This window comes from Leptodactylus fuscus, chromosome 6 (genome assembly GCF_031893055.1).
Source record: "Leptodactylus fuscus isolate aLepFus1 chromosome 6, aLepFus1.hap2, whole genome shotgun sequence".
Classification (NCBI taxonomy): domain Eukaryota; kingdom Metazoa; phylum Chordata; class Amphibia; order Anura; family Leptodactylidae; genus Leptodactylus; species Leptodactylus fuscus.
Window position 1 is genome coordinate 61,021,278 of NC_134270.1, and position 26,131 is coordinate 61,047,408.

A 26,131-nucleotide genomic window follows, 5' to 3' on the forward strand; every position below is an offset into this window, starting at 1 on the left:
TAAAAGCAATTCCTAGAAACAGCAGGTGGTGCTATTCTAACATTAACACTGCTATGTGGCAACTGGGAGTGTAATCTCTGGCAGCACCTGCAGCTCCATAGTAGTATGGTCACACAAACCTTCACAAGGTTCTCCTTATCGCTGTTGGCTCCCCAGCAACATTTATTCCCTGTCCTGTGGATAGAGAATAAGTGTCAGTATTCTCAATTCTGATACTATACCTTTACAGTTACTTTTTCAACCTGGGAAACTTCTGCAGTTTCAGAAGGTTCCTGGGCTTGTCCAATTAGCAGCTGAGGAGGCATATACACTGTCTACCAATAAGTATTTGGACACTTGTGGTCCGAGAGGCAATTACAGCCTCAACCCTCCAGGGCATGCTTTCCGCAAGGTCCCAGAGGTGCTTGATAGGGTTCAAGTCTGGGTTCTGGGCAGGCCAGTACAGTCGGTTAACCTGATTGTCACTGTACCAAGCCATGGTAGACCTCGCTACATGACAGCTAGCGTTGTCATCCTGGAAGTAACATTGGTCCGACCCATAGAACTGCCATAATGTAGGAAGCACACTGTTATCTAAAATAGTGCAATAGGCGTCGGCGTTGAGTTTACTATGCACTGGGATCAAAGGTCTATACCAGGAGAAACACCCCCAGACCATAAATCCCCCTCCGCAGAACTTTACTGGGAATCCAAATACTTATTGGCAGACAGTGTATAAGACCCCTCCCTCCTGATCCTGGTTGCTGACTAATTTAGGTACTCTAGTTTGGCTAAACATGATAGTGTGAATTGGATTGCTTTACAGACCCTTGGCATGTTTTTTGATTATTCATTTGCCTGCTGATTTTGGTATTGACATACCCATTTGGATTTGACCCTTGTCTTTCTAATGGATATTACTTTTGCCTCCTGATTCTGCCTCTGGCATCTTCTCTTGGTTTTGACCTTTGTACCTGGATGATTACTCTTCTGTTTCTGATCGGTCCAGTACATCAGTTTCAGGTTCTGGTTAAGTTTCACTTTGCAGAACATTTACCGGTAATACCTTTACAGTTACTGTTTGGTTACAATTCAGACTGTCAGATTCTGAAAAGTCCATCTGGCCTTGCGGCTAGCACTAGTGAAGGTGTCTGGGGCCCTGTCTCTGGTTCACAGTGCTGTACTTATTTTAAATAGCTTGTTCCTGCCATTGCTATTATTTTCCCTTGCATCTCTCCTATAACCATAAGTTTCCGTAATAGCACAACCCATTTAACAACAGCTTTCGGCGGTTTATAAGATTCTGTTAACTGTCCAAGCTAATGAAATTCATAGCTAACTATGAAAGGTAGGTTCAGATATAAGGGGGTGCTCTATGCTCAGATACAGGAAAGCAAGGGGCCCAAAACTGTTTGTGCACTGGGGCCCTTGGCTGCCTTTGTCTGCTTTTGATTGTAGAAAACTCTCAGCAGACGGTTGTAAACAAAGATATTCGAAGTGGCAAGGTTTTCAGATACAAAGTCTATTAGAAAGTCGCAGAACTTTTCATTACAGTTGTTAGGTTAAGCTCCCTTCTATTATAGGTGCAGAACAATGGAAGTGCCAGACACAAGCCCAGAAATCCCTTTCTCTATGATGGAGTCCATTGAGTTTCTGTTCCAATGTCTGTCATTTTGATAGACAAAATTTCTTGCACCCAGGACTTTTTTGGCCACTATTTTCAAAGGATTTTTCGATGGATGCCCCTAATAGCACATTTGACATATAGTAGATGTGATCATATCTTAACAGTTATGGGGGCTGTCCAAAATATATTCTATATGTTATTAATATAGGAAGGCTTGTCACATCACAGAGGATTGGTCCGCATACAGTCTATTGTAGAGACACATGAATGCTCTCAGCTCATCAGTAACACATCTAATATATAGTAATGACCTGAGAACTGGGTTCTGATCATCTGTGACACAGTAAGCTATATAGCACAGTGAGCGCTAGCAATAAAAGGGTAAAATCTATAAGATTATTAAGGCAAAACGCATTTCTGACTGTAACAGTTTGAGGCGTAAAAATTCAATATCACTCGTGTTGCATTAAAACCATTTCTTAACTTTAATTAAACGATCACTTCCCTTAATGGCTGCGGCTGCAGACAGGCTTATACCACTCACATTACAACGACGGACAATTAGAAAGTGAGACGCAGTCAGACTCATTCACCTGGAAGCAAGAAATTACTCATTATTATTATTATATTTTGAGAATTTTATTACTATATTTTCCAGCAATAAATTAACAGAAACTGAAAATAAAAACATTCCATGCGGTGTGAGGGCATTCAACATCATTGTCTCTGTATCTAGTTGGTAATCTAATTGGTATGATCCATTTCTCTGTGATGCTGGGAACCTGGCTCCTTCCACTGTGTAACTGTTTGTGACCTCCCACAAGAGCGCCACACTGTTCTCCTTAAATAGTTTGTGCTGGAGGAGCCCTGCTCCTACTACTGTGTAAACCTAGATCTATGGCCTCCTATAAGATCAATGCTTTGCATAAACAGATGGGTCAAATTTACTAATATCATCTAAAAGCTAGACAGTCTTAAACTGTACCAGATTTTTCAAGTGTCTCTTTCAGATGACTGTGTGCTTCTGGCTGGCCGTGAGTTAAAGGCATAGGCAGTGCACGGGGACTTGTGGATGCTGCCTGTGTACTGACCATGGTTCCACGGTCTCTTTCATGAAATGGATAGGAGCCACGGAAGCAAGGGCCGCAAAATAGGACAGGAATAGGACATGTTCTATATTTTAGAGCCTGGACTATTGGCCCACACATGTGACTTTGTGAGGCCGGGGCCCACATAGTGTAAACGCCATGATTTGCCAGCGATGGAAATAGTGAAATGAATAGTAAAATCCTTTAACTGCTATTACACGCTGCCTATGGCAGCATGTAATAGAGCCATACTAATGATAAGCATGGGAGTGTTCACTAGTCACCCAGCTGTCAGGACACTTGATAAGGTACTTGATAAATGTGGCACACAGCTTGCTAGACAGTTTGTTTTTTTTTGGTGCAAATTGTGCCAGAATTCAGATTTTCCCCTTTCAGGGTCACATGACACACTCTAATAAACAGGAAACGTCCTGTCAATAAGTAGTTAAGAGGACCTGGGCTTATTTCTTTGGTTACTTGAGTGTAACTTTGACGTCTCCATCAACAAGTAGATACAACTGTACATATAATGTACATATCTATACAGATACTCAAGTATAAAATAGTAGAATTTGATGGAAGGATTATGTCAGTCTGATCTCTTGCTAACTTTCAATTTAGGTCACAAGAGATCCGCACATCTTATTCTGAATTAAGATATGACCCGGACTGGAGAAAGCACCAGAACCTGCTCCACACACCTGATCGGGATGAGGAGGAATTTCTAGATGTGTCCTCTGTTGATTCGGAAGAATGTTCACCTGATGAAATGACCTTAGGAACCTCAGAAGACAAGAATAGTGAGGATGGTCACTCATTTTGGAAGCCCCTCACTGAGGTCCTCTCCAAAAACAAGGAGATTGCAGCTACAACAAAACCAAAATCTAAAGAAAGTGGCCAAGTAAGAAGATATGGAGCTCACCTAGATACAACAGAGAAGAAGAAGGTCATGGCACAACACCAGGTGACTCAAAAAGACATTATAGAAAAGAACAAGGCTACTTTGGGAGTGCGCAAAGAGAAACCCCAATCTTACCTTCACTTTCACAAAAAGAAAACTAAGGAAAATAAATTTGGGCAGGTAAGACCACTAGGATTGGCTTGTGAGCACCTGCATGCAACTTTGTCTAAATGAACAATGACACTTGCCCTGCCTAATGAAGCTAAAGGGTTCTCTGACAAAAAATTCGACCAAATTCTGACAACTGCCAGTTAGAGATAAACAAATGTGAGTTTTAAGTATTACCATTTGCCTATATTAGGCTATGTTCACATTCGTGTTGGAGTCTCCGTCGCAGTTTGCATCCAAAATCTCTGGAAGAAAAAGTTCTGCAATTCTGACATTTTCAACCAGCACTTTCATTTTAAAAGAACAGACACCCCACCATTATAGTTAATGGGGTCTATCAGGCTCCGTATGTGACTGCTGTTGTGGCGGTCCACCCATATGTGGTACTGTTCCTCTGATGGACCAGAGCAACATAGAGGCTTGTGTGAACCTAACATCAGTTTGGACTTTAACCCAAATACCTGAATAATTTCCTGGACCAAGTTGCCTGACAAGAACGTATTCCATTATATAGCTGTAATGGAGTCTAGCCACAACTCGCTACCTGTATGTGGAGATAATGGCTGACATGACCAGCCCTAATCCCATATAACTATAGCCTAGACCCAAAAACAGTTCCATCCCTGTCCATAGGTTGTGTGTGGTATTGCAGCTCTTCAACTTCAACAGAGTCGAGCATCAAATAACCGACACCACCAATGGATAGGTAGCACTTTTTCTGTAAGAAAACAACTATTGTAATCCCGGGCAAACCCTTTTATAGACATATTCCCATATCATTATTTATATTTCTTGAGGACATCTGTTCCAAGAACTGAATGGAAAGTGCATGTACACATCTCTCCATTCACTTGTATAGTGACTTACCAAAATAACTGAGCAGGCAGGCTATTTCTGTAGCTCCCATACAAGTGAATGAAGATACATATGCATGCTCAGCCCCTCTCCATTCACTTTCAGGAACAGATAGGGCTTCGATCTCAAGATAGACGCAGGTTTTAACTTTGGGATCCACATCTATCCTATAGATATAGCCATATATACTGAGCTGGGAATACCCCTTTAAATTTTCCTCATCCTGAAAAAGCATCTCCACTTGAGTAAGGCGAAGGGAAGAGACAACCGCTCTGAACGTATATTTCTGGCTCAGTACTTTGGTTATCACTTTTCTGCATTTACCATAAACGTCGATTACTGAGCATCACAGTCTCTTTCAAACACAAAGTAGCGCAAGCCGTCTACATCATCTTTTCCATATTTCTGAATCCATTTACAGTCTACGTAGTAAATACTCCACAAAGCCAACCCAGCTTTATTAATCCAGACTTCAATCAACAAGCGGACGCCCGATATTCCCTTATCTAAGTTTCAAAAAAATTTGTGTAATATTTCCCGAGAGCTAAGATTACCCAAATTCCGCAAAAGCATAATTGTTTCTTTCACTTCACTGTTTTTAGATGCTAAGTGAATTTGTGGGTTTGTTTTTAAGGCTCCTAATATTCCCTATAACATGAACTTTTTAGTGTTTTCCTATTGTCTAAGAACCTTATGTTTCTTTGAGAGAGAATGACAAGTAGACAAGCAATCTCACTCAGCCGTACTCAATGCGACTTGCTTTCCTACCTACAACATCACTTCAAAGGCAGGAACATAATGTACAATTTTTTAATGGCCCTAGACCAAGGCACTCAGACTCTATGTGCACTAAGGCTTGGCTCAGTATAAACACCTCATCAAGATTGTCTGTGCTTCTACAATAGTAGCCAAATGCAATTCGAGAAGCACAAGTCTTTGATGTCCCAGCTCCTAAGGCCGTTTCCTAGTCTGGGATAATGACATGACATGATTGCGGTCTTTGTTGTACCTTTTCTGTAGAGAAGCAATTATGGGCCTCAATTTAACAGAATAGACATTACACAGCTTATGATGCTCAAAATGCAATTTCATTTGATCATTTTCTCAATTTGATTGGTATTAATAGAACAGTTCACAAACAGGCAAGCAGAGGTTGCGTCCTGTTCCTCTTTTCAAAGGGCTAATGCAGAAGTATGTATCATACTGGCCCCGTAAACTACATCTCTACTGATACAATGTATCTTTCAAAACAACACAAGCTCAGAAAGACAATAGGACCAACCAAGGTGGGAGTGACTGGGGAGGTGGGGGTGCCTTCCTGTTACATAGATTGCTCTGACCAGAACAGCTTAATGGATAATAGGTGCTAATTGTTAGTTTCCGTGGTGAAAACCACTGCGAGTTACGACCTGATCACACCATGGATTCAACTGGTGGTGGTGATCCAAGAAATGGGGCTTGCAAATGTCTATTGGATTACCATTAGGTGGAACCAATGGTCATCAGTTATGGACTGTATATTTCTTAGGGCCAAGTTCCAGGAAAAGTCATTGGGGCATTTTGCCAGTTTTAGTTACCCAAATGTATAGGTCAGCCTCATTCATATAATGTTCTAAGTTGGCGGCTTCTACACTATCTTAGTCTCCTACAAGACCATTGATAAAAGACTAATCTTAGCACATAAATCTGCATAGTTATAGACGACAGTTTAGGGATTTTTCCAAAGTGATTATACCCTAATGGTGGGTTCACACAGGGTTTTTTGGTCAGGATTTTGAGGCCGTATCCGCTTCAAAATCCTGACCAAAAAGACAGCTCCCATTGAAATTAATGGGAGCCGATCAGTTCTTTTTTCCTGGAGCCGGAACAAAAGAAACAAGGATGCTCAATTCTTTCAGGCAAATTCGCCTCGCGACATCCGCCTGAAGACACTCCCTAATCCGGAGTGGAGTGCGCAACTGGATGCTGCTGTAGTGCACCGGCATTCAGTCGCGGCTACCCATTTTTTTGTCCTTAACCTGGAACCAGAGGTGGCCTCCGTCTCAGGTTCCAGACCAAAAAACCCCGAGTGAACCCCGTGGAACCTAAGGTGGCTTCTGCCTCAGGTTCCGGACTAAAAAACCCCATGTAAACCCAGCCTAAGGAGTGCAGAGGTGTCAGTCACACCCAGGCTGTAGTTCCTGAGGTGCCCCTCCATAAAAAAGAAGGCACTGGTAGGTGGGGGAGCTGTTACAGAATTTACATTAGTAAAATTACATATATTGCCCAGCGTAATCTCTCAATTAAAGCTGACCGCCATACATATTAGCATATCAACTGACTTTAATGTGTGTACAGCATTCACCTAGAGATTTATTAATTATAATAGAGTTAATTATTTATTATTGGTTTTAGGGGTTTTTTAGTAATCTGATTTTGACATAATTTTTTTTTTGTATAGAACAATAGAAAGTCAGACGTGCAGCCCATGGAGGACATATTACATATGGGGGAAAAAGTGAAATTGCCTGAAGCCATAAAAGAATCCAGGATATCTAGCAGCCACAGCCAGAAGAAAAGAACAAATCCCATATATATGGCGAGTACTTTATCAGACGTCAATACTTCACAATGGGATGGGATGTACTCTGGGAAATATTACAGCGAATATATGGCCATCCCTGCTTATCCAGAGAACTATAGGAATTCTTTTATAAGATTGGATGGTCCCTATTCTTTACAAGAACATCTCCAAATCCACAATGAAGGGTTATATTACCAAAACATCAAACCTTCGGAAATGAGGTATGATCTTCATAGAATGGAAGACCTTACCATGGGAGGTGCAGAAGACTCAATGGAGAAGCATATGTATCCCAGGTGAGAAGACCTGTTATATCTAACATAGGTTGTGATATATGATGTCTAGTGCAGGCAGGGAGCATGACACAGCCATTCAAAGAACATGAAAAGGAAATCCCTGTGTCATTCACTAGGAAAAAGTTGAGCAAATTTACTAATTTATTATTTAGAAAGCACTGTTGGTCTACAAATGTGTCAGATTTGTCAAAATAAACATATCTTTATCTCTCTCTATATATATAAAAATGAATTTCGATTCTCTGTCTGTCTGTTCTTACACTATTGTTATCAAAGATATCACAGGAAAACACTTACTTGACCCGTTTTTAGCCTATAGCAGCTTGCAGGTCCTTCACTCTTAATAGCCTCACTAATATAGAGGAGGAATGCAGCATTCACTCACTACTGTTTTCTGTTATCAGCCATTATCCCAGGACAGCACTCACAGGACCCATATCTGTATTAGGCAATAGAAGTTCATAGGTCCTTCACATTTAATAGCCTCACTGACATACCCCATTATCAGAGGATTGCAGTAGTTGCTCACTATTGTTCGATAGATAGATAGATAGATAGATAGATAGATAGATAGATAGATAGAATTATTTGAGATCAGTACAACACAGGATTTGTAGCCATTATATTGCCACAAACATGGCCTTTATTATACAGTAGAAAGTTGTCCTTCATCTGGTGCAGTCAGTCAGGATTTTTCAGTTTATACTTTTTATCGTCTTATCTGCCAGTAGCAAGTTGTGCACTTTACTATATAATCTTACATGGTAAGGTATAGGGGAGCAGTTTTTTACATCAACCAATCAGATTAGTATTTTCATTTCTTTGGGCAGATGACAGCTGACACCAGATTGGTTGCTATGAGCAACTGCCTAATTTTACTCTTCCATGACTTTATGCTTTTTTAGCATGTATTAAAGGGCTTCTCCCATTATGGACACTTATCCCCTATCCATAGGAAGGCTGAGTCCCCAAGTGATCAGGAGGATGGGGGACTAAGTCCCTCTAATGCCTCCTTGTGAATGAAGCACCAGTGTGCTTGTGTGACTGGTGCTCCTTTCACTATTGTGGGACAGCCCCAAAGACCTTAATAGAGGGGCTTAGGCTAAACCCCACGTTGTAGAAATGCAGTTTTTTGTTGCAAATTTTGTTGCAGTCTTTTGAGCCAAAGCCAAGAGTAGATTGAATAGAAGGTAGAAGTATAAGAACTTCCTCTATATTTCCCATTCCTTTTGTAGCCATTCTTAACTTTGACTTAAAAAAAAAAAAAAAAAACCACAACAAAATGTGCAACAAAAAAAAAAGTTGTGTTTCTGCAACGTGGGGCCTCAGCCTAAGTCTTAAAGAGGACCTTTCACCATATCCGGGCACAGGCAGTGTTATATACTGCCAGAAAGCTGACAGTGCGCTGAATTCAGCGCACTGTCGGCTTTCCCGATCCGTGCCCGGTGTAAAGCGCTATCGGTCCCGATACCGTAGCGCTTTACAGTCAGAAGGGCGTTTCTGACCATTAGCCAGAGACGTCCTTCTGCCTCGCGGCGCCAATCGCGCTGTGCTGTGGAGCGGGGAGGAACGCCCCCTCCCGCTCCTGATAATACTCGTCTATGGACGAGCTGTGTGAGCAGAGGGAGAGGGCGTTCCTCCCCGCTCCACAGCACAGCGCGATTGGCGCCGCGAGGCAGAAGGACGTCTCTGGCTAATGGTCAGAAACGCCCTTCTGACCATAGAAGAGCTACGATACCGGACCGTAAGCTCTTCACACCGGGCACAGATCGGGAAAGCCGACAGTGCGCTGAATTCAGCGCACTGTCAGCTTTCTGGCAGTATATAGAACTGCCTGTGCCCGGATATGGTGAAAGGTCCTCTTTAAGGTTTTCAGTCATAACTCTTAAAGAGGGATGGCATCTGTTAGGTGATCTTCCTGACTTCGGTGGAATCCTTTGTATCTATACCTTATACCCTAGCAATGTCAGGCACTTAGTGCTGTAGTTCGCATTTAACTTTAGACTTACTCCATTCAGTTGGAAGTCAGATAACTATAAAGGTTTTCCAGGTTTATGACAATCAAACTATCATTTCCATAATTTTCTAATATGCTTAGTGTTTCAGTTCTACACCATTTTGAAGATTCCTGCATTGCTGTCAGTGAATGAAAACATTCATGATATACACTCAGGGGTAGATTTCTAGTCTTGCTCATGTATAGGGGACCTAAGTATATATTATTCATGACAGAAGAAAGTTCTGTTAAATGTGGTCATTTTATGTGTTCAATTTGAAAATTTAAGAAACTGCACCAAATGCAGCGGGAAAACTGCATGTATTTTTTTCCAATGCAGTTTTGATGTAGTTTTAATTGCACTCAGCTGCACTGTGTGAATGCACATGCAATCATTTGATTTGTAGGTTGTCCCATTGCAGTGATATTGGTTGCCATTAGTTTCAGCTACTGATATCACTGTACTATCAGGAGGGACGGGCTTTACAGCCTATTGTCATTACTGAGTGATGGAGCACATCCCCTTCAGAGTAGAAAACTTTACAAGTGTCCTCCACTGCCTAGTGATGACGCTAAGCTGTAAAACCCACCCACGTGACAGATTAGTGATATTTGCAATGGATAACTTACAAACAAAAGTGTGCTGAATTCAGCTCAAAGGCAGCTTTGTAAATGTGCCATGAAAGGACCCTTTAATAGACACCATGGTGAATGGATGTTGTAATCTTAATGTACATTAGTTGCAGCTATTATCATTATTAATCTTTCCTTTAATTTTATATTGAGGTTTTCGCAAATTGGTGCTCAGTTCCAACCAGAACCCCCAGGAATCACCAGTAACATCTACAACGACATCTTCATACCCAACCAGATTACTCCACAGTCAATGGAACCAACAATGAAGTCTCAAAATTCCAGCAATGAACCTGAAGTCTGTGCCAAGGATGAAATTAGGAGTGAAAGAACCAAAATGTGTCCTTCAGGCGTGAGGAAGCCATCCGAAAAATATCAAAAGGTAAAATAATTTAAATATCCAAGATAAGATAATAGCAAGTGTATAAAGGGTTATTAGTAGGTATATAAACTTCTATCCATAAGTGATTATAACAGCGGCTCTGATGTCACCACAACAGTGGCTAATACTCATCTACTAAAGTTATATTGTAAACAGAGGAATAACTTGAATCTTCTGTGGACCCCAGTGCAAAGGGTCCCCCATCCACCATGAGCTATCTATAATATATCTATAACACTGATATCTTTTTATGTTTTAAATAGGCCTTTGGGCTCCCTGAGGATCCAGGGCCCAATAATGATTTCTGCCTCCACACCCTCTATAGTTACACCCCAGACTGTACATAGTAGTAGTTGAGCTCAGTCTTTTGCAGTTGGACTGAGAATGTCTTGGAGTCCAGGCTGTGATCAGTGATGTCACCAGCTATGTGATGTCATACTACTGTCTGAGTGTTTATCAGGAAGTAGTAGGGAAGGGCCTGTGGCAATAAGTGAATGCCCAAAGCTTCAGCTCGCCCGTTATTCTGATTTATTTTGCCAGTGTTGCTGTCAATAAGGAAGGTAGTGGATGGCATGCAAGGTGATAGTCATAGAAAAGGGGTATAGGTTTAGCCTGAGCTGAACCCCTTCTTCATGGGCCTATTGAAAGCTGCATAGCCTTGCTCTAAAATATGTTCACTCGGTACAATGCAATTCTAGGACAAGTCTTACCCTTCTACCACTCATCACCAACAACATTTGGTCTTAAGTAGCTCATGCACCGACATAATGAGATGTTCACGATAAATCTAAGTACACTTCACATTAACAACGCCTACACTTACCTGAAACAACAGGGCAGCTCTGAGGCTGCAGTTGTGTCATTACCGGCTGAACACTGTCATGATCTGCTTCCATTGTAACATATGGTGAATTAAGTAAAATAACTGCACAGAAGGATTTACATGACAGTACAGTAACAATGGCATGGTATATGATACACATAGATTACTGAGGCGGTACAAGGACCTGCAGTTTGCACTTTAGACCAATACCTTTTACTTTCACTGATACACTGTAACGAACTATCAGGACAGAAAGACATGCGGTGCATATAGTTCTCCAAGTAATAGGATACACAATTTTGCAGTTTTACTCAAATCTTTGTGCCACCGTACCTGTAGTCTTGTTACATCATATTTGTTTAGGGTGCAGTTGCTGTGAGATCTTTACATGTGCTGATCTTCAGACAACTACCTCTGACTAATTCAGTAGGGGGGCTTGCTTTTGGTTGTTGGTTCAATTCACTGTTACTGCACTTTGTTGTACCTTACACCCTGTGGCTACCCATCCCTCTCCCCTGCCCTCATCTTATACCCCTCTTTTCAGTAGTCACCTCACTTACATCACTGATAAGATAAGACAGGATTACTGTAGAAGGCAGCACTTTTATAGATAACACCCATAGTGGTCTATCATACATCCACTACTGAAACTAGATGATTTTATTATTTATTTGTATATAACTATTATGGTCTAAAGAAGGAGGTGGTACCTATCCGAAACATGTCATACTGATTACCATATTTTTCGGACTATAAGACGCACTTTGTTTCCCCCAAAATTTGGAGGAAAATGAGGGTGCATCTTATAGTCCGAATGACGCCGCGCTCCTGCCACCGCTGGTTTTCTGCAGCAGCAGGAGCGTGGCAATACTGCAGGCCCTGTGCCGGTGGCTAACAAACTCCCCGGCATCAAATACCGAAGCTTATGCCTGCAATCAGAGATCGCAGGCACGAGCTCCGACAACTCCGCTGTAAAAATTACAGTGGAGATGCCCACCGGAGAGGTCCTCTTCCCCCCCACCCAAAAAAAGTTTAAAGTTAGCCGGCCCCATACCTTTAAAGTTGCAGGCCAGCTCCTGCGCGGCGAGCTTGCAGGAGCCAACCTGTTCTGGTGACAGCCCGGAGCCTACTGAAGGCTCCCAGGCCTGTCATCGCTATATTACCATTGCGGCTGGTCTATGACCCTCCGCAATAGTAATGTATAGAATCTCCCATAGATGGCAATACACTTGTATTGCCGTCTATGGGACTTGCAATCAAATGATTGCAGGTTCAAGCCCCCTAGGGGGCGCTAATAAAATAGTAAAGAAAAAAAAAAAACTTAAAAAAAAAATATCATAAAAAATAAAATAAATAAAAGTTCACCTCCTTTCCCTAGAATACATATAAGAGTATAACATTACTGTGAAACATACATAACAACAAAGGAAAACACCCAGCTACAACAGATAACCAAAAATAGTAAATTTTATTTATACATTAAAATACATGAAACGGACAATAAATAATACACAAATAACAAATACGGAGGAATGATTGAACCCAAAAGAAATCTGGTGGTCAAGAGGTATTAAAATAACCATATGGCAAAAAGTGTTAGGATCCCATGTAATGCCTATGTAATGTATATAACATCATATATATGTAGGAAATCTAAAGCCTGTGCGTATAGTCACCAAGTGGTGTAATCACCACATCACTGCTACAACCTTCCACATAGTAAATACCAAAGAACACACATGGAATCCCCTGTAAACGTATTACCTATACCCTCATGAGAACCAGATCACTCCCGACGCACGTTTCGCTCTATCCAGGGCTTGACAAAGCAAAGCAATTAGCAGAGATACTGCTGCTGCCAAGAGCAGTTTAATATAGTATATGAACATAAATTCATAACAGTTGTGAAGCCATGTCATTTACCGGGATAAAAAGTAGCCTATGTGTTAATCCAGGTTACAAACTATCTATGTGTCAAATTTCATCCAAATACGTTTAGCCGTTTTTGCGTGATTGAGTAACATACATCCAAACACACAAACACACAAACTTTCACATAGTAGGATTAGTAGGATTTACACACACACATACACACACACAGTATACGGTAGTAGACATGTGAATAGAAAGTTTTCTTGAAAAAAAAAAGAAGAAATATATATATATATATATACAGTCCTATGAAAAAGTTTGGGCACCCCTATTAATTTTAATCATTTTTAGTTCTAAATATTTTGGTGTTTGCAGCAGCCATTTCAGTTTGATATATCTAATAACTGATGGACACAGTAATATTTCAGGATTGAAATGAGGTTTATTGTACTAACAGAAAATGTGCAATATGCATTAAACCAAAATTTGACCGGTGCAAAAGTATGGGCACCTCAACAGAAAAGTGACATTAATATTTAGTAGATCCTCCTTTTGCAGAGATAACAGCCTTTAGTCGCTTCCTGTAGCTTTTAATCAGTTCCTGGATCCTGGATGAAGGGATTTTGGACCATTCCTCTTTACAAAACAATTCAAGTTCAGTTAAGTTTGATGGTCACCGAGCATGGGCAGCCCGCTCTCAAATGATCTGAAAACAAAGATTGTTCAACATAGTTGTTCATGGGCAGAATACAAAAAGTTGTCTCAGAGATTTAACCTGTCAGTTTCAACTGTGAGGAACATAGTAAGGAAATGGAAGACCACAGGGACAGTTCTTGTTAAGCCCAGAAGTGGCAGGCCAAGAAAAATATCAGAAAGGCAGAGAAGAAGAATAGTGAGAACAGTCAAGGACAATCCACAGACCACCTCCAAAGAGCTGCAGCATCATCCTGCTGCAGATGGTGTCACTGTGCATCGGTCAACAATACAGCACACTTTGCACAAGGAGAAGCTGTATGGGAGATTGATGAGAAAGAAGCTGTTTCTGCAACCACGCCACAAACAGAGCCCCCTTAGGTATGTAAAAGCACATTTGGACAAGCCTGTGGACTGTTGAAACAAAGATTGAGTTGTTTGGTCATACAAAAAGGCGTTATGCATGGCGTCCAAAAAAAAAACAGCATTCCAAGAAAAACACTTGCTACCCACTGTAAAATTTGGTGGAAGTTCCATCATGCTTTGGGGCTGTGTGGCCAATGCTGGCACCGGGAATCTTGTTAAAGTTGAGGGCCGCATGGATTCCACTCAGTATCAGCAGATTCTTGAGAATAATGTTCAAGAATCAGTGACGAAGTTGAAGTTACGCCGGGGATAGATATTTCAGCAAGACAATGATCCAAAACACCGCTCCAAATCGACTCAGGCATTCATGCAGAGGAACAATTACAATGTTCTGGAATGGCCATCCCAGTCCCCAGACCTGAATATCATTGAACATCTGTGGGATGATTTGAAGCGGGCTGTCCATGCTCGGCGACCATCAAACTTAACTGAACTTGAATTGTTTTGTAAAGAGGAATGGTCCAAAATCCCTTCATCCAGGATCCAGGAACTGATTAAAAGCTACAGGAAGCGACTAAAGGCTGTTATCTTTGCAAAAGGAGGATCTACTAAATATTAATGTCACTTTTCTGTTGAGGTGCCCATACTTTTGCACTGGTCAAATTTTGGTTTAATGCATATTGCACATTTTCTGTTAGTACAATAAACCTCATTCCAATCCTGAAATATTACTGTGTCCATCAGTTATTAGATATATCAAACTGAAATGGCTGCTGCAAACACCAAAATATTTAGAACTAAAAATGATTAAGATTAATAGGGGTGCCCAAACTTTGTAATAGGACTGTATATATATTTTTTATTTTTTATTTTTATTTTTTTTCTTAATAAATGATGCCCTAAAAAATTGGTCTCCTTAAGAAAAAAGGACATTTTTGCTGCAGTGTTCCAGGTGAGATATAAATAGGAGACATTATAGTAACTTGCTGTGTGTGTCATATCTCTCTGCGCCAACATTATCACTATTAACTTCTCGCCAGCTTGAGTAATGAGATGATAGCCCCATCATCTGCAGCGTTGTGATCACACGCCAGAGATTATAAGACAGAGCTGCAACCGTAAAACTACTAATACTCAGCAAATTATTGTATCGGGGAAATTCTCACTTCCCCCACTTGGGTTCACACATTTCTGATGTACTCATGTAGAGTCAGACAAGAAAAGAGTGCGAGAAAATGTGATAGATACAGGATAAGGCAACAAGCTATAAGGACAGGGTGTATTTAGCTCTCTTACGATATACTGATACATTGTAACAAACCCTCAGGATGTAAATATATAATATAAAATATGGGGCAGATTTATTGGGTTAAATGCACTAGAATTCTCATGGAATATGTACCACTATCTAGCCTATTGCTATATACCATTTATTATATGTTTTAAATAATTTTTCCATCTTGTCCAAAAGGGGCAGAACTTATCCAAAAGTGGTAAGGCTTGACTGAGAAGGGGTGGACTTAAAGTGGTTGTCTCACCAAAGCAACGTACTCCATATCCACAGGTTGATGATAAAAATGGCAGATTAATGAGGTTACCACTATTACCACCACCAATCAGAAGAATGAGGGCATTCCCCAGTCTGAAAGGAGTGATCAGAAACGTTACATGGCCTCATTCAGACTGAAGAGTAATGCAATCCATTTCTCATGACTGGTGGGGGTTCCAACACTGGGCAACCACCAATTTGCAACTTATTCCCTCTATACAGTATAGGGAATAAGTGCCTTTGGTGGGACAACACATAAGTTGTATTTATGTGTGCCAGAAATTCAAAGCATAAAATTGAGGGTAAGCCAACTAACTGGTGATATAAACTTAGACTAGGTGCTCTACAGGTTCCCCAGATTTATCAGTGCTGAGGTGATTGGGCCACAGCAGTGACTTGTGTGTGCTGAGTCCCCTGATGTCATGGCATGCGGCATGCCTATGTGGTGTGGTTCGTACTGAACTTGCTTGAGCGAAACAGGGATCCGAGCTGCTGAACCAGAAACGAGGACTGTCCATAGACTATATACTTCTGGGTGGTTCACTCTTAACCATTATGACTGTATGGGGGGGGTTAAAAATTTTTTTTTTTTTTTTAAAAAGACTATAAAAAAAATTTAAAATAATTCCACAACCACACCCACATCACAGGTTCCGGCCTTGTCTCCGACAGCTTTCAAAACTGCATGTACGAAAGGAAGATATGTGTCCAGTCCTGAACCAGAGAAAATGACCCTGTCCTAAAGTGGTTAAAAGTAGACAATTTGTTTTTCATGGCCGAGAAACAGTCACAGTCAGCAAGGCAACAGAAAGCGGGCCACCGCAAAAAAGCACTGTGGAAAAAAAAAAAACATGGCAGAAATGTATCGCATTGTATCCCCTTGCTCTTTTTGCATCAATTATAACTATAGGGAAACCATCGGTTGTTCCACAATGGTTTTGGAAAGCTCAGCATTTCCGCTACGTGTAGTTTTCTGTAATATGTGAATGGGATTCAACTTAACAACCAATATAGCAGGCATTACATATTCAGTCTTGGCCAAAAGTTTTGAGACTGACACAAGTTTTGGTTTTCACAAAATTCATTGTTTTTATCTCCTTTGGTCAGATGTTTCTATGGTATACTGAAGTACAATTCTAATTAACAAATACAAATGAATATCGAACCCCATTATAGTCTATGGGGAAAAATGCTTCGTTTCAGGGAAACCCAGAATTCGACTCAGGAGGGTCACCAAATCCACTATGACACCCCAGGAAATGATGCCAACACCCTGGAATGCAACTGGGACAGCAGGTGAAGCATGTCTGGGGGCATTTAACATGCCCAAATCACTGTATTACGTTGGGATCCCTGTCAGCTTGCGATATGCGGGAGCTGACTTTTTCCCATAGGAATGCATTGACCAGCATTTATTGGCCGAATGCCATACAGAGTATAGCATTCAGCCAATCAACTCTGGTTCTTCCGGAGTCTCGTCTGTGAAGAGGCAGAGTCTAAGATCGGTCCACAGCAGTCTCCATTCTGGTCCGATCTCAGATGTAGCAGTGTTGAGCACACCCTCAGATGCAGCAGAGCTGAGTGTGTGCTGAACCCTGCTACATATGAGATGTAGCAGCGCTGAGCGCACAATAAGGTCTGCTACATCCTCAGATGCAGCAGAGCTGATTGTGTGCTGAACCCTTCTACATCTCAGATGTAGCATCACTGGCTGTGACTGGAGTATAAGACATGATTCAGCAGAATAGTGACTGCAACTCTAGAGGTGACTGGAGTATAAGACATAATGTAACAGCAGAATAGTGACTGCAGCTCTAGAGGTGACTGGAGTATAAGACATGTTGTACAGCAGAATAGTGACTGCAGCTCTAGATGTGACTGGAGTATAAGACATAATGTAACAGCAGAATAGTGACTGCAGCTCTAGAGGTGACTGGAGTATAAGACATAATGTAACAGCAGAATAGTGACTGCAGCTCTAGAGGTGACTGGAGTATAAGACATGATGTAACAGCAGAATAGTGAGTGCAGCTCTGGAGGTGACTGAAGTATAAACCCAGACTATAAGGAGCAGAGTATAAGGAGCAGAGGTCCCAGGGAGATGATTAAACATACTCACCTCTCCTGGCTCCAACACCCATCTTCTGTCCTCCTCTGGTCTTAGAGATGTCATGAACAACACAAAATGATGCTGTGTAATTTCATGTGGGTTACATCTGTGTCATTTCGTGGCATGAAGCTGACATGATTGGGCCTCTACGTTCTTTGACGTCATTCAGAGACCCCAGAGTATAATAGTAGTTCCGGGGCCATAGTAGGTGTCACCCAACTTTCCTTGAGTTCTGAATCGACCACGTTAGTTTTTCACTCCATAGGTGCTACGTTGTAAATCACTGGCTCATCCTGATCTCACTGGTACTTCTGATATATGAGATGAATGCAGTTAATTCAATCATCCACATGGAGGGATTGCACCACACTGGTTGCAATGGTTATTATGCGCAGGTTTTCTGTGTGTCTCCAGGCTTCACTTATCCTCCTGAAATATCCCACCTGGCCTTTGATGAAGCTATTGATTTGGTCTCCGGTCGAGGACCTTGTTCCAGGTTATAAATTGTTGCAGCCTTTCAATGGATTTCTTGTTGTGCTCAGTTGTGCTCCTTTCACACTCTTTGAAAAGACGGCAGCAAAGAACAGAAGCGGCAATAATTAATAGAGAGCGATTATGCTGTGAGCACGAATATCTGGAGGACATGGAGGCAAACCAGCGAAATACTCTCCACCCAGTGAGATAAAATGTCATTCCCCAAGCAAAAAGGCATTGTGAAGCTAATGAGACCTCGGCGCTCCCGACATTAAATGATTAAAGAATTAATTTTTCCTTATAATCCTTTGTTTCCGAATCCTTGAGCATTTCCGCTTTAAAGGGAATGTATCACCTGCTTTTTCATTTATTTTTTAAACCCAGCTAGTGAAATATATCCCTTTATTGTAATCTGTTTTAATTTTATTTTCTGATGAAAGATTTTTTATTGTATTCTCTGTACAAGATTATGTGGGCTGCGAACTTGCCTAAGCTTATCCTCTGCTCTTTTAACAGGGTTTAAGGATATAGTTTACAGTATAATCATGGCCATTGGCAGTCATAGTGTGGGGCTGACTCATTGAGGTCTATGGGAGAATTCCCTAGACATGTTCTGCACAGGGAGGCTGTGACCTCATCATTGTCAGTGGAGTTATCTATACAGGTGTTACTGTCTATTGTAATCCTGCCTGTCTTACCTACTATGTAAGGCCTGATTCACATCTGCGTCGGTAATCCGTTTGGGGAATCCGCATATGGACCCCCCGAGCAGTCTACTGATCACATTGGCAAGCGGTGTGCATTGATAGCACACGGACCTCATAGACTATAATGGGGTCCGTGTGCTTTCTGCACGGTCTCCGCACAAGTCATACGGATTCGGAAAGTAGATCGTGAAGTACTTTTCTGTCCGCATGTTCCGTAAGGAAACCATGCGTAAAGCACACGGACCCCATTATAGTCTATGGGGTCCGTGTGCTTTCACTGCTCGCCACTTGCCAGTGCATTCGGTAGTCCATTCGGGGTGGTCCTCATGCAGATTCCCTGACTGGCCAGATGTGACCCAGGCCTGAGTGAAGTGAATGTTGAAAAGAAAACCCTACAAAACTGGCAAGTTCCAGTCTAGACTTAATCCCCACAATGAAATTCACAGCATATAGTAGTTAATATATATGTAGAGAGAGAGAGAGAGGTTGATATATAAATATGAAAAAAAAATTAAAATCTTAAAAAATATGCTTAAAATAAAAAGTTGGTTGAAAAGAATAGGTCATTTTCTGGTTCCCTTTAATTTCCAAAAACCATCGGCCACAGAGTTGTAGTCTTCATAAGCTGTAATATTCTTTCACCTGTTTCTTATGCCATTTTTCTGGTATTGTGCATGTAGTGTATAAGGACATGGTGGTGGTTTAGTGCCCTTAAATCTAGTGACAAGCTCCATTTCCCTAAAAATAATAGATAAAACCCGGGCAACTATAGGGAAGGACATGCAGACCCCAAACCTGCAAGGTGACAGTGTAGCACTCAATTGACCATTAGCCCCTGATATATAGAGGCGGTGGATGGCCTGCAGGAGTCAGAATCCCAAACCTCATATATAAATCTCATTTTGTGTGTATAATTATAAAATAAGACACAATGCAGCAGACTGGAGAATGGATATGATCAGCATAGCCCGCATATCACTAAACACTGCCGAAAAAATGAAATTCTTGCCGCTCTGTAATTCTCCACATGCCAGGCAGCCTTTCGCTGGAGATTATTGACTTACATTAATGTGTGTTATTGAGTGTTCCTGCCTGGGGTGTTATTACAGCTGCCAGGCACATCCATTGCTGCCTCCACCCTGAATGGTGATAGCAGCCTCCAAAATACAGAATATTCATCTGGTATTTCTAGAAGAATCAGACTCAACTTATTACTGTTTATAATGATAAGTGATTCTATAAGTGTATCACACAAGAAATATATATATATATATATCTATATATATATATATATATATACTGTATATTATGTGACTTTGATGCTGAGAGTAATAAATAATTTATTGGATTGTTTTTAGAGGTTGAAGAGTCTTCTTAATGAGGAGGTGAAACTAGGAGGCCTCGGACCAGTGCACACCATCAGTGAAGAGAAGGTGAGAGAAGAATGTTACTACAAGACAAAACTAGACCTTGTTCCACCCATTCCATTGTATACCACAATCTATCAGTACATACCGACCTCCAGCTCTATATACTAACTTGATTGATGACTGAGTTCACACTGAATTTTTTGGTCAGGATTTTGAGGAGGAATCCGCCTCAAAATACTGACCAAAAAAACAACTCCCATTGAAATCAATGGGAGACAGTAATTTCTTTTTTCCACGAGCGGTCTGTTCCGGCTCCCAGAAAAAAGAAGCGAGATGCTCATTCTTCAGGCAGATGCCGTGGCCAGTTGAGCCCTCCCAACTAGGCCCATTCATTTGGGTCTAATCCAGAGCGCAGTGCGCGACTGGATGCCGGTGCACTGCCTCCACCTCAAAAAAACAAAAAACTCTGTCTGAACTCAGCCTAATACTCTCCACCACTATATACTACCCTCCACATCTAATTACCAACTCCTACCTCTACATGGTAACCTCCACCAGTATATACTATCCTCTATATATACAATCTATGACCTCTATCTGGCCATCACTATAAGCTAACCTTCACTACTAAACTTCATTTCATTCTCATGTTGATCCACCCATCTAAAGATATTGCTTATATACATCAAATAAGTGATGACCACAGAAAGGGCCATGAAAGGCATTTATGGGATAGTAGTTCTTATAAAATGGATTGGCTAGTTCCTTAGCCATTGCAGAGAGACGGCTACACGTGTGTGATCTTTCTCCAGTAATGTCTATGGGAGAAATAACAAAGTGAGTGAGTGTGCTTTTCATTTGTCCCGTAGACATACATTGTATTTCCATCTACCTATCCAAGTCTCAAAAATCTCTATTTCTCGGTATCGATATTTATCACTATTGATAAACCTTCTGCTATATATGAGGATGATGCAGCTATACTGTTTGTCAAGTCCATGATATATGATTACAATAGTACAGGGCTGTAGGGTGCTGTGTACATGAATTAGATAGGGTTTCAGATAAGGAGGAGATTTATAATCTGGGGTCAGATATTCAACAGATTTCTCACCTTAGCATAACTCTTTTTTTTTTTTTTTTTAGAAGGAACAATTAAAACAACAAAAAGAATATGCCAAAGTAATCCAAGAGCGGAACCGCAGTAAACCGGCGAAGCCTAAAGAAATCCAAGTCACACCAAACGACAAGAATAAGAGCACAAGGCAAAAGGTGCGACTGTTATGTTGTTATTATTATTACTTTTGTGTTTTCATATATATCGATTCTTTCATTATGATTGTTCATTATGTCCCTTGTTATCTATTATTATTTTACTATGAATATTATTATTATTTATTATGGCAATGCAATGACTGACTGACTGGCAATAAAGGAATCCTCTGAATGACTGACCTTTATTAAGCAAACACCCTCACAAAAACATGAAGTTCCTCTATTAGACTTTTATGTGTACTCAGGGTAATAGTTTTTTTGCTGCCCCCACCTATTCACTGTTACACCAAAGTTTCTACATTACAGCTATATCTGACTGTTATCCTCCTGGCACTTATTTTCCCATGCTCGCAGATAGGTATCAGGCTATAACCTGGTAGAGATACAGTATAGAACTAAGCTCCATCCAGAGTATGAAAGATGATCTCTGGACTGCAGCCTGATCATCATTGATCCCTATGAGTAAGAGGTATCAGTATAACATTATGTATCATGGTTTAGGCACTTTTCATTGACACTTTGTAGCCAATGTTACCTATAACACAAGAACATTTTTAACATTTATTGCAGGGTAACAATATTCGGCAGTATGTGATAGGAGCTCCCATGTCAGAAATTCCTTTATGAAACATTTTGGGGTACAAAGTTTGATGCAATATCTACCAGTATTATTGGGGTGCACAGATAACTCTGATCAAACCTCATTCTGTTGTGTGTATATTTTTCTTTAAGAGCCTGGAATATGCCAAATATGTTCCTCGACCACAACCTCCACCCAGAGTGTCCAGTGAGAGAAGAACAGACGTCCCAGCAAAGCGAACCATGAGTTGCGACTCTCTCTTTCCACAGATGAAGCTTCTTGAGGATCTGCAGGCAAGACATGAGAAGGAGAAGATGGCAGTGGCTGCACTAAATGCCCTCCATATTTTATAAGTAATCTGTAACATATATGTACAGCCTTGTGATAAAGTCACCCTACCCCATGCAGCAGAATGGTGGCAGAAGAAGTATTGTTACATTATGGGGTCTCCCCTTCAAAATAAATAGACTGGGTGGGGCTGACAACCATGAACCTGGAAATGTGCTTGGTCCTATGGTCACTTAAGACCCTCACATGATGAACTTCAATGTACAGGATCTGTACAAAGCATTGAAACCAAAAAAAATATCACTTACCATAAGTGACTTAAGAGTTACTTTTGTATTGATTTTGTCTTGATTTATTTGATTGATTTGTTAATGTGTGATTTGTGGACATGCTCATTACATGTGAAAAATAAAATACACAATGTTTGCAATTTTCAATTAAAATTTTTATTATATTTAGTTAAAAATCAATTTTAGGGAGCCTTCACACGGAGTAAATGCGCGTGTATTTTTGCAAAATACACGTGTAAAAATACACGTGTAAAAATAAGGGAAAGTTCACACGAAGGAAAGTGGAGCGCAATCTGGCACGTATACACGTGCCAGCAGATGACGCGCCGCAAAATCACGACCGCAAAATAAAGCGGCGTATATGATCCGAACTCCCATTGAAATGAATGGGAGCATTTTGAGCGCGTCATCTGCTAGCACGTGTATACGTGCCAGATTGCGCTCCACTTTCCTCCGTGTGAACTTACCCTAAGACTCCCATTGACGTCAATGACATTTTACAGGCGTATTTTTACAGGTGTAAAAAATATCATTGAAGTCAATGGGAGTCTTATTTTTACACGTGTATTTCGCAAAAATACACGCACGTTTACTCCGTGTCAAGGCTCCTTTAGGCTAAAGCCCCATGTTAAGGAAATGCAGCGTTTTCCTGCTACAGAAACACAACAGAAAAAAAGCTGCATTTTTGGCCAAAGCCCCATGTAGCGGGCCACAGCAAAAAAGTGCTGTAGGAAAAACCTCATACATTGCGGGGGGGGAAAAAACACTTCAGAAGAGCTGCAGTAAACGATTGCACTCTATAGAGAGTAATGCATTGAGCTGACCCTGCCTTTTTCCGCTGCATATTTTAGCTGCGTTCTGCAAAGTGGGATCTTGGCATAAAGTTGAGGCCCCGTATTGCAGACACACAGCTTTTTTTGTTGCAGATTTTTGCAGTGATTGTTATGAGCCAAAGCCAAGAGTGGCTACAAAAGGAACTCACTATAAAACAGATCTGTGTGGTGTAAATAGCGAAAGGGTGAGAGCAGGCGTGTACCATGGATTTCTGCCGCCTGAAGCAGATGTCAGAGAGCCCCCCCCCCCCCCGAGGAGGGGGTGGGGCCGAGCAGAGGGGCCGAGCGGAGGGGGCGGGGCCGAACGGAGCGATCGTCTTTAGCAGGCAGAGAGCAGGCAGGGAGAGGACCTGCTCTCTGCCAATCCACCGCTCAGTGACGGTGACCCCCAGTGCCGCACCTCCCATGAGGCGACCTGAAGCGACCGCTTCAGGCGGTGCCATGCCAGGGACACGGGGAGGGCAGCATTTTTGCTGACCTAAACCAGCCCAGGACAAGCTGTCCTGGACTGGCTTAGGGTCACCCAGGCGTGTACCATGGATTTCTGCCGCCTGAAGCAGATGTCAGAAAGCCCCCCCACCCCGAGGAGGGGGTGGGGCCGATTAGAGGGGCCGAGCGGAGGGGGTGGGGCCGAATGGAGCAATCGTCTTTAGCAGGCAGAGAGCAGGCAGGGAGAGGACCTGCTCTCTGCCAATCCACCGCTCAGTGACGGTGACCCTAAGCCAGTCCAGGACAGCTTGTCCTGGGCTGGTTTAGGTCAGCAAAAATGCTGCCCTCCCCGTGTCCCTGGCATGGCACCGCCTGAAGCGGTCGCTTCAGGTCGCCTCATGGGATGTGCGGCACTGGGTGAGAGTGTTTGCAAAAGCACCAAGACCTCCATTCTCTTAGACTCTTAGGACCCCGCATATCAGATGTTTGCCAGAACACGCAGCTCCCAGTATTGTTTCCATGTTGGGCATTGCTCATTCACCATATACTTGATAACTAGAGATGATAACTACAAGTGGGCATGCGCAGTCGGCTCTGCCCAGACCCGATGCCTGGCAGAGTGAATTCAGAGCCGGAAGACGCCGCGGGGAAGCTGCACGGAGAAGACTTCTAAAGGTAGGAGAAGAACCAGCATTGATTGGCTGACTGTATAGCATTCGGCCAATCAATGCTGGTTCTGCATCGAACTTTTCCATTCGAATAGCGAGTGATACTCGAACGAGTACGAGTATTTCGAATACCGTAGTATTCGATCGAATACCTACTCGATTGAATACTACTCACTCATCTCTATTGATAACCACTGTTGTGGGTACTATAGTTGTATGGGCCATGTTAATATTCCAGGAGCTAAAATTAAACATTGTCTCAATTATAGAATACATTGTCCAAAAGCTCAGATCCTGGACTAATCTCCCATTTACTATGATGTGATGTAAAAATACTTTCAAAATGGTACTGGAATTGGTAACAGTGGGCTGGTGCTGGTGCCTGGTCAGTGCCAATGTAGCTGCTCTTCTGGGCCCAGCCTGTCTCCTCCTGAACTGCTGTGCAGACACCAACCTCTCCGTGTCACCTGAAGCCACCCACTGGCAATAAAGAAATACATGGACACTTACTAAAGTTCTCTTTATTGAGGTAGATGTTTAATTCACAATGAATGGAATTCTTCTGATTTCATGGAGGGTGTGCCCCCAACTACCTGTTGTCTTACTCTTGAGATTCCTCAAGTGTGTCAATTCATAGAAACTAGAATACTAAGGCTGGGTTCAGATGGGATTTTTTGGTCCGGAATTTGACGCAAAGGCTGCCTCAGGTTCTGAACCAAAAAACAGGTAGCCACGACTGGATGCCAGTGCAGTGCACCGGCATCCATTCATGGCACTCCTCTCCGGTTTAGACCCAAATGAATGGGCCTAGTTGGGAGGAAGTGTCTGCAGGTGGACATCCGGCCGTGGCATCTGCCTGAAGAAAGAGCATGTCGCTTCTTTTTTCCAGGTGCGGCAACATTGATTTCATTGGTTCAAGCACAAACTAAAGACACATCTTTTCAGACAGGTCTATCACAATTCCTAATGTAAACCCTTCCGTACCGTCATTAGAATCCCCAAAATCTAACCCTCCTCTGTTCCAGCTCCCACATTACCCCACATGATATGATGCCATTTCAGGCTAACTCTATATGTCCAAGCACCATCCACATGTTAAAGGACACGACTGGTGACGGCTAAAAGTTTTATGTTTGTGTAATGACAGTCACCTCTATTACAAAAGTGTCTGACCTCTGCATAAGCAATGCCGCCCCTGCTACCTCTTGTGTCACCCCCTCTACCTCATAGATTGTAAGCTCTTATGAGCAGGGCCCTCAGTCCCATTGTGTGAAATGACTTTCTTTGTTATGTATCTGTCTGAATTTGAACCCTAA

General features: G+C 41.8%; 1 protein-coding gene across 1 annotated transcript in view; it reads left to right on the forward strand.

Annotated features, from left to right (window-relative positions):
• Nucleotides 1–22,660, forward strand: part of JHY (junctional cadherin complex regulator) — a 32,009-nt gene extending 9,349 nt beyond the window's left edge. Inside the window, exons 2-7 of the mRNA XM_075280080.1 lie at nt 3,316–3,775; nt 7,059–7,477; nt 10,341–10,488; nt 20,441–20,515; nt 21,599–21,724; nt 22,460–22,660. Of these exons, the coding sequence (XP_075136181.1) occupies nt 3,316–3,775; nt 7,059–7,477; nt 10,341–10,488; nt 20,441–20,515; nt 21,599–21,724; nt 22,460–22,660 (1,429 nt within the window). The remainder of the gene's footprint in view (nt 1–3,315; nt 3,776–7,058; nt 7,478–10,340; nt 10,489–20,440; nt 20,516–21,598; nt 21,725–22,459) is intronic.
• Nucleotides 22,661–26,131: the final 3,471 nt, after the last annotated feature.